At 50.1% G+C, this 14,061-nt stretch overlaps 1 protein-coding gene across 3 annotated transcripts in view; it reads left to right on the plus strand.

The window, feature by feature from the left end:
• The window catches only part of ETS1 (ETS proto-oncogene 1, transcription factor), a 76,290-nt gene extending 70,988 nt beyond the window's left edge, over window positions 1-5,302 (plus strand). For all 3 annotated transcript variants that reach the window (XM_054803056.1, XM_054803055.1, XM_054803057.1), the window contains one exon: window positions 351-5,302. In XM_054803056.1, the coding sequence (XP_054659031.1) occupies window positions 351-566 (216 nt within the window). In that variant the 3' untranslated portion in view covers window positions 567-5,302. The remainder of the gene's footprint in view (window positions 1-350) is intronic.
• Window positions 5,303-14,061: the final 8,759 nt, after the last annotated feature.

Below are 14,061 nucleotides of genomic sequence, written 5' to 3' on the forward strand. Positions count from 1 at the left end.
TCTTGGGTGTATGTAGGGAAAAACAATGAATTAGAGCCCAGCTGAAAACTTGTTAAAAATTGGGCTGCGGTTGTACCTAGGAAGCAGTAGTTTGTGCCCAAAGTTGGTGGAAAGTAGCTGAAACGCTGTAGAGAGAGGTGTATTGCCAAAGGGAGGATGTGTACAGGTGAGAGGGGGGGCTTCCAACCAATTTTGGGGAACAGATGGGACATTTGTTCCCTTCCGTGACTTACAGATCCTCGTAGAATCATGTTAGATTGCTTTTCCCAAACTTTAATGCTCGTCACCCATCTGTGTCCATCTTAAAGACAAGGAAAGTCCCCCCTTGACTCTCCTCACCCTTTTCTCAGGTGGCCAGGCGATGGGGCAAGAGAAAAAACAAACCCAAGATGAACTATGAGAAGCTGAGCCGTGGTTTGCGTTACTACTACGACAAGAACATCATCCACAAGACGGCCGGGAAACGCTACGTCTACCGTTTCGTCTGTGACCTGCAGAGCCTGCTGGGCTACACGCCTGAGGAGCTCCACGCCATGCTGGACGTCAAGCCGGACGCCGATGAGTGAAGATGCCCGCGGCCGGGGTGGAGGATCACCCCGTGTCATTTTGGAGAGTCGATGGGACATTTTCTGTTGGTTCTTTTTTTATTTTTTGCTGGTTTTTGTTTTTTTTTTAAATTTTTTTAAGAGCAACTCAGATTTGATGCTTTGAGGATGTTGGGAGAGAGGGTGGCGGAAGAGGCAAACTTTTGGCCGAAACCTAAAAAGTTTGGTTCAGAGAAGGAAGGGCTTTTTTTTTTTTTTGCCTGAAAGCTCTAAGACAGGCTTTTTTTGGGGTGAAATTCTGAGTTTTAAGAAAGCCAGAACAATGTAGCTCACTTTAAAAAAAACAACCCCCCCCTCCCCATCCCTTGCTGTTTAGAAAAAAATGTTATCTAATGGATCCCTTTCGTTTTTGTGTTATTCGCACATAAACTGACAGTTCAGGAAGTGACAGTATTCCCGAGGATTTGAGGATTTGAAACTTTTATTTTGGGAGTGGGGAGGGAAACCCAAAGTGGGTGAATATTCCTGCTTCGGGGAGGGGCAATATAGGAAAAAAACAAGAACTGTTACTCGTTCTTGTTACATCACCTTTCTGTTGGTTGTCTTCTTTTCTACAAAAGACACAATTTTTGCTAGGAGGGATCAAGACTTTTTTTTTAATTTGTTAAAGTTTTATTTTATTAAATTTTGTGCCAGTATTTTTTTTTTTAAATAGTCTTAAGCTCTAAGATGGTCTCAGTATTGCAATATTGTGTGTGTTTGTTTCTGTTATGCCAGCAGAGAGTTTTATCACAGTGAGGAAAAAGAAAAAAAAAACCAAAAAACCAAAAAAAAAATTAGTTTATGTAGACCCCACTGGAGAAGTTTAGCGCTACGACTTGGCATCTCCGAATCGTATGTGAAGGAAAATTAACTCCAAAGTGGCTCCTAGTGATGCTGGCTGGGTGTGCTGCGCTTGCTTCCAGGCCCACTCGCTTTGCTCCACCATTTACTGATAAAGCTGGTTGAAATTTCTGCTTTTTTTTTTTCTGTTGTTGTTGTTGGTAAAAAGGGGCCTTTTTGTATGGCTGCGTTTTTGTGCACAAAACCTATCAAGATTTGCGGGGAAAATGTCTTTTTGCATTTTCCAAATGGCTTTTTTTTCTCAAGGAACATTTTGGTGCTTTCAGAAAATTTGGGTTTGGTTTTGACTTTTTTGAGGGGAAAGGGGAGAAATTCCTGTGTTTTGAATGTCATAAATGGAAAATATATAAGTTGATTGGGGGTAAAAAAAATCAGGAAAAAATTGAAAAACCAAAGGGAAATGTTTTTTCCTTCCTGTTTTGACCAGCTCTATCTTTATTGCTGTATGTTTTAACCAGCCTGGGCACATGCAGAAAGGAAATTGTCCTTGCAAATGGGTTCTTTACTGCTCTTTGTACACCCGATCCTGCAAACCCTGTCAGGGTGTGATTAACATGAAGCATATGACCGGTGTCACCAGGGTAAACGAGAGGTCTCATGTGTTTGCAGGATCAGTCCCAGGGGGAGCTGCTCCCTCTGTCCTCCGAACCTTTTGCAACCGGTTTGCGTTCAGAGGGGTAAATCCTGCCATACCAAGCATGTCCCGGGATGCTCCGAGCAGACCGAGGCCGACGACCGCCTTCGGCGTGGGCTTGGTGTGAGTTAGATGATCGGGTGGCGAGCGTTTCCATATCCAGATACAACCCCGAAGCCGGATCTGTGTGGAGCCGACTGCTGAACGGGGTCTTTCTCTGCCGCTTTCTTTTTAAAGACAGTATTACGTGTTTGAACCAAAAGTACCTTCTTTTTGTGTTGTTTGTCTGTCCATCTGTGTGTTTTTAGGTAATTGCGTTATTACAGAGGCACTGTGAGACAGTAGCGGGGGCGAGATGAGGAGAGGCTTTCCACAGATGCTCGCCGGGCAATCCCAAAATATTCAGAAAGGAATATTTTATATCTGCAAATATTTATAGCTGAAATATTCAGGCATGTAACCTCCCCGTGCAGGAGCAGTGTCAGATGGGGAGCTTGACCCTGGGACAAGGTCAGGGGTGCTGGGCTCTCCTCCGCTTCCTCCGGAGCTGGGGGGACCCAGCACCTCTGCATCCCCGGTTGGTCATTTTTGGGGCAAATAAGCCTCAAAACTGCTGCGTGCTAAAAAGAAAAAAAAAGGTGATGGTGGAGGGGAAATGAGTGGGCCGAGAGGGAGCTCCAGCCAAGGGGGATGGCGGAGGTGGTGGTTTAGGTAAGGGAGGTTATTAGTTCTGCTGTTACACAGGGCTGGGGCTGCACATCATCCCACTGAGCGTACGGAAAGGAAAGGATGGGATGGACAGAAAGGAAGGAAAAGGGGATGGAAGGAAGGTGGAAGGAGCATGCACCAAAGGAGGAAAGGGACGCTGCCTGCTGGGAAGTTAAATTTTAGCTCATCTCCTCTGGCAGACAGGGAGGATGGGAGAAAGCAGCTCGGCCGAGCTGGGGGGAGGAAAGGGAAACAGAGGTCTGGTGGATGAGGTCCCCACCGGCGAGGCAGAGCTCTGCCGCAGAGCTGAGCTGGCCGCAGCCGCTGAGCAGGCCGAAAAGGCAGTTGAGCGAGATGGGGCGGCACAGAAGTGTGCAGGGCGGGAGGTGTTAAAGAGCATCCCAACAGGACAGGGTCGGATTTTCAGCCATCGGATGGGGTTTTTTTAAGGCGTTCAGGGTTGGTGCCTCCCATGCGGCTGCAAAGTGCCCTTATTTACCCTTCACGGGCCGCTTCCAGCAGCGCTTTGAAAAATCCCCCTTAGCCCCTTAGAAAGGGTGCTGCCGGGAGGCCAGGCGCCCATCTCCTGCCCTTGGCACCATGCCGTACCCCAGGACACGTCTCCTGCTTCGCTCTGATGCTCCACTGCAGCTGAAGTGCCTTTTTTAAGCAGAAGACAGGGATACAATTTCCCTCCGATGGAAGGAACTGCAGGTTTGGGTGCCAGCCCCATCCTTCTGCCAGGCTAAATCCCTCGTCCGCTCCACTGTGCTTATTTTTTTCCAGGTTTCCGAGCCGAACCTGTGTGCTCCCAGTGATTTTGGGAAGATGGTTTAAAGGTTAGAAAGGGCGAGTCGTGGAAAGCAGCTCTATTTATTGAAAGTAGCCCCTGGCTGGAGCTTCTCCGTCATTTCTCATGGTTGTTTGTCATCCCAGATGCAAGCGCGGCGGAAAAAGGCCAGTACGGTCCTAGGGATGTCAGGTTCATCATTTTCTGTTTTTCTTTACTTTTTATTCCCATTCTAGAGACCATCCCAGAGAGGACTGTGTGCTGTTTATACACTGGAAATTTGCAGATTTGTTTTTTGTTTCTTTTTTTTTTTTCTTCTTTTTTTCTGCCTTTTAATTGCTTGTCAGCTTTTGGTGAGGGGTGTGCTGAACTAGATGTGCTGGAACCCAAACCCTCTGCTCTCTTCTTCTTCGAGACCATGAAAATTTGGTTCACCTACTCACATGTGTTAGACCAGGATGGGTTTGAGATGGATGATGGAGATCTGCCGGGGATGGGAGTCGCTCCCGTGCTGGTTTCTCTGCATGGGGACGAGCTTCACCCTCAGCAGATACACATGGCTTTTGGAAATTGGGTAATTTTGTCTTGGTCTGGAATGTCTCAGGTGCATTCGGTGATTTTTTTGGGATGTGTTCTGTGTTCTCCTTGCAATCTGCTGTTTCTCCATGTGGGGCCGTGTCCTCTTCACCCCCTTGGCAGAGCGTGAGCCCTACCTCAGGAGCTTAGCTCTTACAAACAGCTTTCCAGGGCTTCGGCACTCGATATTTGAAACCTCAGTAAAAGGAAAAAAAAATCATCTAAAAAACAACCCTGACAAAAAATGCAAGCACTTTTTCTACTGCCTGTCTCTCTCCATCTCTGTGTGTAGGATGACCATAACCCATGGAAATAGAAGATCTTGTAAGATTTAACCTTCTCGCCTCTTTCCAACCCAACACCTACTCCAAAAAGGTCCCTGTAAGCACCGATAAATCCAGACCCTGCGGGAAACATCTTTGTCTTCTGACTTTTGCTTTTCTGGAGGGGTTTTCTGCGAGGCTTGGTTGCTTGTTCTTCATTAACGTCGCAAAATTTGGATGCCTTGGCGTGCTCTGCTGTCTGGTAGGGTCTATATAACATCTGTGAGCTGTTGTCTACATTCCAAAGAGGTTTAAATAAATGATAAATGTATGTATACATATATGTTATAACGGAATATCTCCAGAAATTAACTGCCTCAGTTAAAAAAAAAAAAAAAAGAAAAAAAAAAAGGAAAAAAAAGAACTTTTTTTGGTTTTGTTTTGTTTTTACACATGGGATTTTTTTTTAAGCTGATAAACACAGAAGAAGAAAAAAAAAGAGATTGTTATATTGTGCTGTTCGACTATTTTCCAACTTGTATTTTCATATAATTTATATTTTTTAAAAGTGGAAAAAAATTTTAAAAGTGAGATTAAAAAAAAAAGGAAAAAGCAGGTGCTTTTTAAAAAAACAGAGCTGAGGTAGCTTAGAGATGTAGCGATGTGTGTGTGTGTCCGTGTGTTGTGTTGTATTTTGTTTTGTTTTTTTTTTAAAGGATACAGAAAAAGTCCCTCCTACATTGAATTCTTAAAGAAGGAGGGGATTGGTTTTGTTTTAATTGCTGATGCTGGCACATCATTTTGCTGGAGAGTTTTTTATATACTGTAGCCTTATTTCATATCGTATTTTAAACCATGTGAAATTAAAAGAAGAATAATTCATAACCCTCAGCGTCGGTGTGCTTATTCGTTGCCTTTAAATTCGAGGAGTGGAAAAAACAATGGAAAAACTTAGAAATCCCAGGAAGTTCTATTTTTTTTTTTTTTTAATTAAACAAAATTGGGTGATTATAGGAATTAAAAGTCTGGCTGGCATTGGGAGGGCCCGGAGGAGGGAGATGTTGCTGTCAGAGGGGCAATTCCAGGGTTTCAAAATGATCTTTCATCCTGAATCATCACTGGGAGCTTGAGATATCTGTGGTTTACCACCCCAAATGATTTTTATGGTAGTATTTTCTTCTGCAGGTTCTTGCAAAATAAGGTGTAGCCAACTCGCCGACCCCCGTGGCCACCAGCTTGCCCTCGCTGCAGCATGAAGGTGCTGCTGGGCATCCGCTTCCCTGCTCAAGACCTTGGGTCCATCGAGAGGAGAACTCTTCCTCTGGGCTCCTAATAGATCAAATTGTACCATTGTGCTTCAGATCTTTGAAAAATACCTTTTATTGTTATACATTTTGTTTTTCCCCAGTGAATTTTACGCTGGCTTGGGTATCTTCTCATCCTCATCAAACCAGGGGGAAATCTATGTTGTGCCTAATTAGACAGGGGGTTGATTGGAGCCTGTTAGCATGTAGGTCTGGAAGTGCTGATTAATGAGGCCAGCATCTCGGAGAGGTTCACGGTCCAGGAGCCGACGCTTATTCATAGAGCTGGTGAGTTTGCGTGATGGGAAATTCCTGGAGGACAATATCATTGACGCTTGTTTGCTTGAATCAGCATGAAGTGGGTTAGACAAAGTGTTCAGAAACACGCCGTTCAGATTTGTTGAATACCAAGAAGAGTGGACAAGTCATCGGCGTAAAGAGGATGCAACAGATGAATCCAGGATAAGAAATATTTAGAACAAGTCCATTTATAGTAACTCAGCTTGCAGCCAGGCAGGAAGCAAGAAGTCCTGGGGGAGGGACTGAAGGACGAGGGCTGGATAAGTGTGATGGTCTTCATCGCAGCTGTAGCGTGGTCCTGGGGACACCCTTGTGTTTTAAAACCGCGGCTAACTGCCGAGCTTAATACCACCCGGGTCTGGCGGAGGGGCTGGGCGAGACTCCAAAATGGGGACAGCCCTGGGGGCACTGGTCAGGCAAGCTCCCAGCCTGCTCCATCCTTGGCTTGGAGACACGGAGCTCCAAGCAGGAGCAGAGCCCGCTGTCGCTGCCAGCCGAGCAGCCGTGGGACCTTGATCTTGCCGTAGGTCTTTTCATCGCAGCTGGAGCTGCCGGGCCAGGCAGCGTGGCCTCGTGCTCGGCAGAGCCCGGCCGCCCTGGGTAAATAAACAGCGAGCGCAGCTCCTTTCCCATCCGCTGCTTTCAAGTCTCTGTGCAGCCGCTCCAGGCCGGAGGCTTTTTGGTGGGGGGGAGGGGGGAGAGCAGCTAAAAACCAAAGGGGTGACAGTGCCCCAGCTCTTCGAGGGGGTTTCGCCCGCCTTTGCAGAAGGGGAGCGCGCAGCCCTCTGCAAGCCCTTGCAAACCCAGAGGATGCTGCTGGTCCTTGCAAGGGAGAGGGAAGGAGAGGAATTAAAAACTGAAGGGGAAGCTGAGCCACGCGCACCCAGCATCCCTCATTCCCCCCCCCCCCAGTGATTGCAGACGATTGCTTCAACGCTTGCACTAAAAATACCGGCTGGTGGCCTGCCAGGGGAAGCCCCCGCGCACCTGGGGTACCCGCTATGGAAATGACGGCCAGCAGTTAACGGCCCCGGCAGCCGAGCACCCCACCTACCCGCTCCCCCAAAGGAAGCACTGGGGGCAGTGAATAAAGCAAACTCTCCCTCCTCCATGCCTCTGCTCCGTCCCTGCGTCTCCGGCACCTGGTGCAATAACCTGCTTAGGAAATTTGGGGAGGGAGACAGAGCTCTTCCTGTGGGAAAAGCATCGCCACCACAGCTCTGCACCCCCAAAAGCAGTCCCTGCCTGTTGCAGCCGTGCATCCTATGCAAGCTGCTAATAAAAGAGCATCGAAACTGAGCTTAATGGGAGGGGGATTGCTGGAAGGGATTAGGTCCCCAGGGAGAAAAAACTGCCTCTGCAGGGAATTGCACCTTTAGGTGGGAATTTTGCACAGCTTCTTGGCCCCAGGTGCTGTTGTTTGGCTGCTCAGCCGCATGATTTAAACAAAGCCAGAGCAGCAAGCAGGGTTTTTCCAGACTCCAGCGTATATGTGTCCAGGGATATGTGCATCTAGCAACGCAGCAGAGCAGGAGGCAGTGTATCCTCGGGGTCGGGGGATGGCACTTGTGGGATGGGGGGGGGGGGCGGTTTTGCACGCTCGAAAGCAGCCGCACGCGCCGAGAGCTGCTGCTCTAAATAGAGAGCAGAGAGCAAACGGGTCTTTTTCAGGTCGGTGTCTTGAAATGAGACATCTAAACTGGCACTTGAGGGAAATAAAGAGAGATTGAAACAGGAACTGAAATTACTGAAGACTAAACTAAGGGAAGGGCTCTCTAGAAATCTCTGAGATAGAACGAGGGAGGTGGAAGGAGGCGGTGAAAGAGGAGAAACGTGAATATGGGGGAAAGCAGCAGCAGGACGGACAGGGAGAGGTGCGAGGCGGCGGACTGGGGTGCTGCAGCAGCAAGGCGATGAGCTTTGCTCCTTCCCTTGGTGATGTGGGGCCTGCAGATGCATGCACACACACGCAGGTGCATGCACACACATGCACACCCTTGCACACTCAGGCACACCCTTGCTCACATGCTGTTCGTGGCTGGGCCGAGTGCTTGCTGGGGACAGCAAGAGCCTTACACCAGAATAACTGGAGATTTAGGGCTGCTGGAAGGTATTTAGACACTTGGGCTCTATTTACCCCCCCCAGGGCTCACTGTGCCTGGGGTGGTGGTGCCAGGGGTGATGCTGGGGGTGCCAGGGCTGCCTTTCGGAGTCAGCACTTTCCGCTCCATGTGCTGTTTGCTTTCCGTGGCCGGCTGCCTCCCGCTGCGCCGAGGCCTCTGAACGCCGTCCAACAGCAACTTCCCGGCTCCTCCAGTGGCCTTTCCCCCGCGCCGGCGAGAGCTGCCGTTCCCTGGCCTCGCTTGAAAGCCGGCCCCACAATGAGCTATTGTGCCAGGCTGCTCCAGCGGGGAGGCAGCAACCTGGGGCCAAAACCCAGCTGCTGGGGGGGGCCGTGTGTCTGCCAGCACCCAGCTGCCTCATGGGGAGCCCAGGGCCAGGGATGTTCCCCAAGATGCTGCATCCCTGGGTGGGGATGCTCCCCAAGATGCTGCATCCCCCTCTTGCCTTCTGCATCCTTTTGGGGCTTGGCATGGGAAGCAGGATGCTCGCAGCCCTGTCCATACTGACCTGAGCTTATTTATTCCTTGACAGCGCTGTCTTTGCGTGGGGTAAACCCGGTATGTCCTAATTCCACGCTCCCAGCTTGAATTGCCCTTGATGGACCCAGAGTGATGAGACCTGCCGACTCCACCTCCATGCCCCAGCCCAGCTCTGTGCTGTTTCCTGACTGCCTTCCTAAATCCCCCTCTCCCTCCCATCCCTTTCTCCTTCCCAAACCCACTGTCTCCCGCTGCCCTTTCTGCCGGAGGTCATCCCTGGCCCCATCCCGCTCCAGCACTGTGGAAAAGGCATCGCAGGAACGGTGCCATGTATTTTCAGCTTCAATTAATGACATTTACCAGCTGGAAATGACGAGATGAAGCCAGAGCCATGCAACCCATTCGCTCGGTGCAGACCACCAGCAAGCCTGGGGCCTGGAGCCCAAACCCAAGCAGCCCTGGGGCTCACGGGGAGCTGGGTGCAGGCCCCTGCATGGGCCGGGAGGGATGGAGGGGAGAGAAAAGTGCTGCTGAGCTCCAACCCTGGCAGAGGAAGGAGTTTCTTTTAGAGGGGGGGAAATCGCCCTCTCAGGGACTAGGCGCTCCAAGGAAAATGAAAAATAAAAATCCCCGCAATGGGGTTCATCTTTGGGGTTTTTACGTTTCTCCCCTTCCCCATCCTTGTTGCTCCTGCAAAAATCCCAGCTGCTGCTTTGCGCCAGTGATGGCATCGCTGCCCCGGAACTCCACATGAACGGGGTGAACGCTTTGCTAAATGAGCTCAAGAAATCAGGCAGGGGGGGATCAGGCAGCAGGAAAGGGGTTTGCTGCCAGTCTGAAAGGGCAGGAGGGGTTGGCAGGTGTCCCACGGTGTAGGTTCAGGAGGCAGAAGCTGTGACTTGGCCTCTTTCACCCTCCCTGCCTCAGTTTCCCCAACTGCAAACCCATTTCTCAAGCCTTCGCTGCCCAGCTTAAAGGGACCACGAGTGCTGGGGGTCCCTGTCTGAGAGTGGGATGGGATGGCTGCTCCTGCCAACCCCACCACGTTGTTTCACCGAAGCCTTTTTCCAATTACCCGTATACCCGGCCAGAATAAACCCAGCGCTGTGGAATAAACCCATGCCCATGCCTCCAGCAGCCTTTCCCCACCTCTACCCCAAATATGTCCCATGCAGGTGAGAAGGTGGTCAATGGGGGATGTTCTCCGAGGTTTCCCTGGGGACACTGTGCACAAAACCTGGGGTCTGGGACCTTCTGCACGGGGCTGCAGCAGTCAGGGTCCCGTGAGCATCATCAGCATCTGTTTCCAATCTGCCTGCCAGCTTGTGCTCCTCTTCTCCCGACCCCCCTCCCCAAAATCCCCTCTCCTCCGCACCCCCCAAGTCTGGGCAAGCGGAAAGCCCTTGTTGGAGCAGAGTCCCCGTAAATCACCAGGCTCCGCATCACCGGGGGCTCGTTTTTCATCGTGAAGGCACCAAAAAAATAGCAAGTGAGGGAAATATATCGTGCTCAGCACAAAACTGGCACAGTCCCGGTTCAGATTTTCCCTCCCCCGTGAGAACCAGCCCCCAGCCTGGCTGGCTGGCATAGGGCAAAATGTATATTTATTTTTCCTTTTCCCCTTTTTGGGGTTGTGGTGTTGCTCCTGTGAGGTCCCGTGCAGTGGCTTTCATGGCAGATCCAATCCCTGCTGATAAAAATAGGAGCCGAGGGCTTCATGCCAGCAGGGGAAAGAGGAGAAAGAAGGGATGAAATGCAAAATAAATAGATAAAGGCAAGCGAGTGGCATTTGCTGGGCTGCAGGATGGCTTGTGGTTCCGAGGGATTGCTGGCTGCCATGGGTATTCATACAGGAGAAGGTCTCAAATGGTGTGATTTTACCACCATCCTTGGGCGATGCAGGGGAAACCCCCTTTTTTTGGGTGCAAAGCAATGGATTTATGGCCTTAAGTGTAAATCTAAACCCTTCAGCTCATTTCCCGGTTGAATTTGGAAATCTGTCGCTCTTGACCTATTTAAAGGCAGTGCCAAGCTCTTGGCTGGGGTGTGCCAAGGGGTTAAGATCCCACGGTGTCAAATCTGTTCTGGTTTCTCGGGGATGCCAGCAGCTCCTGCCGTGATTTCAGCCGCCCAGCACCTGCCCGAGCCCCCCTGGGACCCCCAGCACCAGGAGCACCCATGGGTGCCTTTGCAAAGGCCATCTGTGGGTGCTCTGTGCTGGCTGGGTAATTCAAAGTGGCTTCAGCATCTAAAAACACATGACCCAGCTGATTGATAGTCTCAGATGTTATGGAAATGGCGATTTTTTTGCCACATTTTGTTTGTGGCTTTGCCTTACAAGATTTTTCTCGGTGCTGCCATAGAGTTTTGTAAGATCTGTCCTCAATTTTACCATCCGTGCATCCCTGTCCTCTGGTAGGATAAGGATAGCAACCAAAGACGAGTGCCCAGCCTAATGCCTCTGCCAATATATGAATCTGATTTTGGGGTGAATAATTGGGGGAATACGAACCAGGAGCAGCAAGGAACATCCCCACAGTGTGACAGCTTTTGGGCTCCAGCAGCACCAATATTTACAGCCGGAGTTGGGGGAGCTGCAAAATTGGCTGCAATTCAGGGCAGAGCAAGGAAAATGATTGGAATGAGCCTCCGGGAGCTTCGTTTCTCTCCCCACGGGTAGGAAAGGGCTTATCCGGCTTGCAGGCTCCCTCCCTCCATGGGGAAGAGAAATTTGGCAGCGGAGGGCTGAGGGATCCGGAGGCAAAAACCGGGCGGTGAACAAATTGGAAGTGGAAATGAGGAAGATGTATTTAGCGGTGAGGTTCGTTAACCGCTGGAAGGGCTCACGACTGCTGTGGCTTAAATGGAGCCTGGGGGGCTTTTGTTTTGCTTTGCCCCCCTCCCCAGATATTTGCTCCAGCTCAAAGGAATGAATTCATGCCTTGTATAGCAAAGGGCAGAGCAGCTTCTCATGGAGATCCCATCAGGCTGCCAAGCAGAGGTGCTGACGACAAGCCTGGGATTTTCACATGAGTTTTGGGAGAGTTTTTGCCACCAGATCTTATTCTGAGCTGGAAGCATAGCTCGGTGCCAATGGGAAGCCTGTCCCGATATTGCAATGTTGCAGCAATAGCAAAAGGGCATTTTGTATCTTTTCCTTCCCAGCCACCCTTGGCTGCACCAACCCAGCTCAAAGCCAGTGCCCGTCCCCAAAACCTCACAATTCGAACCCAAAATGGTGGTTGCAACCAGACACGCAGGGAAGAAGCCAGAGTGACGAGGCCGCCTTTGCCTGGTTACGGTGAGTCATCAGCAACCTCGAGATCGGCGAGGCCATGCCAACTGCTTGCTCACCCACCAGCAAAGTGAAAAAAACCCCAAGGCAAGCCCAACAACCCAACAAAAAGTCATTTTCAAGTCTCCGGAAGAGTCAACCGGTGCGCACACAACACGCTGGCAGGAATACGCAATGCAGTTTCCATAGGAGCATTCCTGACGGCGGCCTGGGGATCTGTGCAATCCTTCTCCGTTAAAATTAGCAATGAGGAATGTGCAATTCCTACCGGGATGGCTTATGGAAATGATAAACAGAAACAGAACAAATAAAGTTTTATGTGTGGATTTAGAAATCTCGGCAGCTGGAGCACTCGATTCCCCCACCGTGAGCATCGGGCTTGTGGGGGGACAGGGGGAATAGAGCGCAGGCTGCTTCCAGAAGTTGCAAATTTTAGCTAAATTAGTTTAATAAACAATTTGGTTTATGATTCAAACTTGCTTAACCACACAAGCAAAACTGATACAAATCAGCCGTAGGCTGGTATGTGCTCGCTGGCCGGGTTTGCATGAATCTGCAAGCTGGTCCTCACTCCCCGTGTGCATGTGTGGAGATGACCCATCGCAGATAAGGGCTGGATTAGTTCGGGAAAGTGGATAGAAGAAGGATTTGAAGAGTTTAGCCTCAAATCTTGCCTTGACCATGAGCAAAATGAGGTGGCACAGGAGGAGCACCAGCACAGAGCAGGTGATGGTCCTCCAGTCCTGCGTTGCATGAAGACCTGCATCCTTTTCTCTTTGCTGAGCACATCCCTCCTGTACCCGGACGGTTTTTCAGACTTGACAATTTTCTCAGACATTCTTCTTAAGCCGTAGAGATCTTCGTTTCGGGTTGCCGTAACTACAGAAATAAACACAGAAGTTTCTGGTGGTGGATAAAAATGACTTGTGGTTTTTGACTGACCAACTTCTGTGCATTCAGCTTCCAGATGCTTCGAAGAGGACGGCTTTTCAGAGAGCACTGATGACGCTGGTTGGGAAAAGCAGGGCTGTTTAAAGCCCAGAATTTAGGGCATGGTGTTATGAGTGGGACCTGACGGAACTATGGAGAGGGGAGTCTGAGCTTAGCATGAGGGTGCAATGGGAAAAAATGCTGTTGCCTTCCCATGTGCACTTCTTATGAATGATGAAGGTGGTCTGCAAGGGTTGATTTCTTCAAAAAGCACTGAGTAGATATGGTTCACATCCTAGCAGATACTAGAAGTGCTGACAAATGGGAACTCAGTTCTTACCTTCCCTGTTTTTCCCCAAAACACTGAGAGTCATCAGAGAGGTACCCAAACTCAGCTGCTCATTTGCTTTTCTTGTCATGCTCTGGTGGCATGGAGAGGTCCAAGCCATGCATGTCCCCACTTCTGCTGGACGAACCCTCTCTGTGAGCTTCACCTCACCCAACCGCAGCCACCAAAATCTCTGGCACAGTCCCTGACTCGTTCCTGAAGCCCCAGCACAGAGGTGTGATGGATGGTAGGAGCAAAGTCTTGGGGGAGTCCTGGTGAGGAGTCCCATGGTGTCCTGTGGATGAAACCCCAGCCACCAGCAGATGCATTTTTGGGATCATCCCTTGGAAAACCAGGCAGGGAGGAAGCCAATAGATCTCCTTTGGGAAAAGCAAAGTCTGTAGCAGAAAAGCTGGTGGTAAATGAATGAAAGTCCAGCAAAGGAACTTGGAGCTGTGAAGATCTCAGCCCGCTAGCGGGGCTGCCTAACCTAAACCAGATTTCTGTAGGAAATAACTCTAGGACATTTCCACCACAAACTATGCGCTGCTGCTGCTTGGATAAGTCTGTACACCGTCATCTCAGTCTATTTTTTCCCCATCTTCCCTTCCAAGCATTGTTCCAAGCCCGAAGATGTTGCCGCAGCCAGCTGGGTGCCCTGGGAAATAACTTTCCCACCACTTTCTCTCTCCCCATGAAGGACATGGGGGGAAGCAGACAAGAGGTCTCGCCGAAGTCAGCGGGAAGTACGTGGTTGTGTGTGTTATTATTTAGGAACATGGTTGGGAGGAGGCAACATTGGCTCTTCATCCCCATCACCAGCGGAGCAAAGCTGAGGTTGAGTTGGTTGCTCAGGCTCCACGCAGGAGAGCATGGGGCGGG

The sequence above is a fragment of the Grus americana genome, chromosome 24, assembly GCF_028858705.1.
Source record: "Grus americana isolate bGruAme1 chromosome 24, bGruAme1.mat, whole genome shotgun sequence".
Taxonomy (NCBI): domain Eukaryota; kingdom Metazoa; phylum Chordata; class Aves; order Gruiformes; family Gruidae; genus Grus; species Grus americana.